This window comes from Gossypium arboreum, chromosome 8 (genome assembly GCF_025698485.1).
Source record: "Gossypium arboreum isolate Shixiya-1 chromosome 8, ASM2569848v2, whole genome shotgun sequence".
NCBI classification, from domain to species: Eukaryota; Viridiplantae; Streptophyta; class Magnoliopsida; order Malvales; family Malvaceae; genus Gossypium; species Gossypium arboreum.
Window position 1 is genome coordinate 65,187,190 of NC_069077.1, and position 4,234 is coordinate 65,191,423.

At 35.4% G+C, this 4,234-nt stretch overlaps 1 protein-coding gene across 6 annotated transcripts; it reads right to left on the reverse strand.

Moving 5' to 3' along the window:
• Nucleotides 1–648: 648 nt before the first annotated feature.
• LOC108472072 (dof zinc finger protein DOF1.8-like) lies at nt 649–2,832 on the reverse strand. 6 transcript variants are annotated; one of them, XM_053031385.1, is made up of 3 exons: nt 2,652–2,832; nt 2,531–2,567; nt 649–1,934 (listed from the first exon to the last, which is right to left on the reverse strand). In XM_053031385.1, exon 3 carries the CDS (start codon nt 1,911–1,913, stop codon nt 1,143–1,145), a length of 771 nt encoding a protein of 256 aa, XP_052887345.1. In that variant the 5' UTR covers nt 1,914–1,934; nt 2,531–2,567; nt 2,652–2,832; the 3' UTR covers nt 649–1,142. The 6 variants fall into 6 exon arrangements, with proteins under 6 accessions (XP_052887345.1, XP_052887344.1, XP_052887343.1 ...); XM_053031384.1 differs by having other exon boundaries at nt 2,527–2,567; XM_053031383.1 differs by having other exon boundaries at nt 2,432–2,567.
• Nucleotides 2,833–4,234: the final 1,402 nt, after the last annotated feature.

A 4,234-nucleotide genomic window follows, 5' to 3' on the forward strand; every position in this document is an offset into this window, starting at 1 on the left:
CTATCTCTAAATGATTTTGCGAGGATGGTGGAAATTATTCTTAAGCACCGCTCCCAAGGAGAATGTTTGTGGGCCCTCTCCACTACATGGAAATGCACCTAGTCAAAGCTGCTAAGAGCTTCTTTGTCTTCGAATTCACATGTGTATTAGGGTTTACTGGTTTACGAATATAACTTCATGGACATGAAGTACTTTGCTATACAAGAAAAAACAAATGCATCTAAACACATGTAGCCTAACTAGATCAAGAATCAATATTAATGACCCTAACACTGCTGTTCATTTAAAATAAAAAAGAAAAAGGTATGTGCTAAGGCTGCATTAGAAAGTGGAAAACCATGGGCAGGGATGGGGTCAGACCTAACATAAGTAATTCATTTTTTCTGGGTTATTCCTTCTCAAAATAGTACACTTGCTAATGAAGGATTGCTTTTTAAGGCTGGGGAGGAGTTGGAAGAATCTCTCAAAACCCAGAAGTTGCTGATAGGACCCGACATTTTATGACCTGTTTGACAAGCCAAAAAGAGAGAAAGAGAAACAAAAAAGTAATGCTGCAGAGGACTGACGCCCATCTTTCCAACTCACTCAACCTCAACCAAAATACTAATACACAAAATCCATGTTTATAACTAACTACACCAATCACAATTTCTTAATTCAACCAAAGTCATTATCTGCTCATCAAACTGCTAATTACATTGTTTTTCGGCTACCTAACAACATGGCACACAGTATTAGAAGATCAACAACCAGAGTGTAACCAAAATCATAGTGCAATCCAATCCCAAGCAGCAGCAAGTAGCCAAGAACTTTTAGTTCCTCTCGTCTTTTCGATTGCCTGGTGCCTAGTCGCATAGTTTACTGCTCTTTTTATATTTATGCACACACACACCACTTGATGTCAACCTTTTGAAGCCATCCTAAAAGAAGCTTCAAACACCCACACTGATCAAAGAGTAGAGAAAGGTACTACTACAGTACAACAATACAAGTAAAAAGGGTATCAAACGAGCTCGTAAAAAGCTAACCATTTCCCCAAAAGTACCTGCTGTTAGTAATCAAACTAGTCACCGATTATGTAAGAAGGAAAGCATGAAGTCCACCTTCGTCCTGTTAAACCATGTTACTTTTGGCTGTTCCTATCACCAATGTCCTCCCCCCAACATCCCACTCCAGTAACCGGTAGATTCTCCCTGTCCTCTATTCTGCTCCAATTCGTTAGCATTGCTCGGAACCTGCTTTAATTCCTCCATAGGAAAGAAAAGCCTTGCACCACTTTCCTCGACCCCTTTAAGATTCCCGAAGCCAGTTTCCAGTCCATCAAGGGAAAAATTCAGAGTCGGTTTGAAGTCTTGCATTGGAAACCCACTTGAGTATACCGTATTAGAATCAGAAACCGACATCGACATGAACGAACTCAAGCCTCTTGAATTAATACCAGTCTTCAAGAGCTCCATAGCATTGAGATGAGTTGAAGAGGAGGTAGAGTTCTGATGGTTGCTTTTGTGGCTATAGGGCACCTCAACGAACTTTGGCAAGCTATTATAGTCCTCAGTTGGTGGTGGGTAAGCTAGGTTAAGGTCTTGACCTTCATGGATTTTAGGGTTTTGAGGAGTAGGTGGGGTTGTTAGATCACCAAGCTTTTTAGATGAAGCTGCTGCTGGTGGTGGTGGTGGTGGTGATGATAAAGCCCTCTTGTTCTTCCTTGAACCACCTCCAACAGGAACATTCCTGAGGGAACCACCTTCAGTCCAATACCTTCGACAAGTTTTGCAGAAATATCTTGGCTGAGAAAGACTGTAGTTATTATAATAACAAAACTTGGTGTTGGTTGAATTGCACCTGGGACAGTTCAAAGCTTGATCGTTTTGAGGTCTAGTCCTTCTCTCCACCATACCTCTTGAAGCTTCCATGGGCTTAACTACCTCAATTCCCTGAAATTTTTAAAAAGACAAAAATAAACAAAAGAAAGGGGAAAAAGCCATGACTTCATGATCAAAGAAAGGTGTTTTGTTTCACAAAGTAAATAGATTTAAAAAAAAAGTGAGATGAAATAAGAAACAAAACAAGACGGAGAAAAGCAAAGGACGCTGCTTTGTAGTCGAAAGATTATACAACCAATAAAAACAAATAAAAATAGTTTTTTTTTTATCAGATGGTGGAAAAGGAATGAAAAAGAAAAGTGCAGTACTTTCCCAAAGGAAAAAAAAAATGAAAGATCTTAAACGACAGCAACATAAATTCAACCATTAGGGGTGGCTGAACAACATCATCTCATAGCAAAAAAATGCGAAACCTTAAAGCAAGTAATCAACGAAAAAGAAGCCTCAAAACTCAAAGGTATTAGCTTTTAAAAACTCAACCCAGGAAAAAGAAAATCATGATTTCATGTGAAGAAAAATAAAAAAAGAAAAAGGAGACCCTTATTTACCTGCGGCCTCTGAGCAGTATCCATGGATAAAAGAGTGAGAAAAAGGTGGAAAAAGAAAGGGAAAAGCTATGAAGTATTCAAAGAGATGAAATTACCTACTTCGCTAGCGAAAAGCTGGTCTTAAAAGCCAAAAAAACTGAAACACAGAGAAATTTGTGGTGAGGTTCCATGTGCTGGCCTACTACTAATATGATATGAAAGAGAGAGATAGAGAGCGCACTTGAAACAGGGACACATTTGTCAGCTGCTGTTATTTCATTATCATTAGAAAAGAGGAAAAAAAATGGTATTATAACATTATACAAATGGGAAATTCGTGTACATTGCTTGCATACATGGGTTTTTTGGTTTTCTGAATAAAAAGGATTCTTAAATACTTGCAGTAGTCAATTACTTATCAATCTCGTTCTTTTGTTGGGATGTGTTAGTGCGTTTACGCTGTAGACTTTAGTTGGTTCTTTTCTGACCAGAGAGAATGAAACTTGAAGAGTGAGATTCCTCTCAGCGTTGAAAAATCTGGAACGAACCTGTCGGTTGGATTAGTTTAAAATTGTTCTTTAAAATATTTTCAAATTATACAACATTGTATTGTTGGATTTTTTATATGAAAATGGTAGATTTTATTTAGTTACTTATCGAAATAGTGTTAGGGATATTTTATTCTACTAAAAATATAATTTTATCATTTTAATAGTTTATATTTTTATAATTTTAAATGATTAAATTAATTTTTATCATTTATTAGGGATAAAAGTATAATTTTATCGTTATTAATTTAAAATTTTATAAATTATAAAAAGCGTAAATGAAAAAAAATCATTTCAGGAGGGTCCAGGGCCCCTGTCAACCCCCTCTTGGCTCTATCGCTGGGGATATCATAACATTCATAGTTATGATTTTGAAAAGGAAAAAAAATTAAGTAAATTATACCAACAGTTACTCAACTTTCAAAAAATAACAAATTAGTCAACCGTACCATTTTTCGTTACATCTTGACCTGTTATTTAACCAGCTACGTGACCATCCTAGCTGTTGTTTAAAGGGCTAGTTGGACAGTACAAGCAGGAGACTAGAAAGAAGAAGAAGAGTGATAAGTGATAAGTGATAAAAGTAATATATTTTAATCTCATTATTAAAGTATTTTTGGATGATTATTTATTCAAATTAGTGAATTTTATGCTACTAATCATTTCAATTCATGTTTCTATACTTAGGAGAGCATTTGGGAGTAAAATGAGCGAAAAGTAATCTAAAATCGGACAAATAGAGTAGATTTCAGGAGCCACACGAGCTGGACACGCGGCCATGTGCCAGATCGTGTCGATTTCGCAAGTTGCATTCTAAACACGCAGAAAAACATAATTTTTAGGCTTTTCGGGCATTCTAAAGTTTATAAATACCAAATAGAATAAGAGAATAGGGAGCCATCAAAGAGTATTGAAGAAAACAACTTGAAGAACACCATTAAAATCAACTTTGAAGCAGATTTCCATCATGATTGAAGATTTCTTTTTAATTTCTTTGAAGTTCTTTATGATTTTCTTTATCTTTTGTGGTTATATTGACTTTGAGATGTTTTTATTTACAATTATGAACTAATTCTCTAGATACCTAGGGAAGATGAACCTTATGGTGAATTCTATTATTTTATTTCTTTTTATACGCGATAAATACTTAATTCTTGTTCTTAGTTATGTGTGTTTATCTCTTGTTTTAATATTTTTCGAATATTATTTCATGTTTAATGTGCTTAAATTAGAGGAGGAAAAGTCCTTGTTTAAGAGTAGATCTAGCATAATTAAA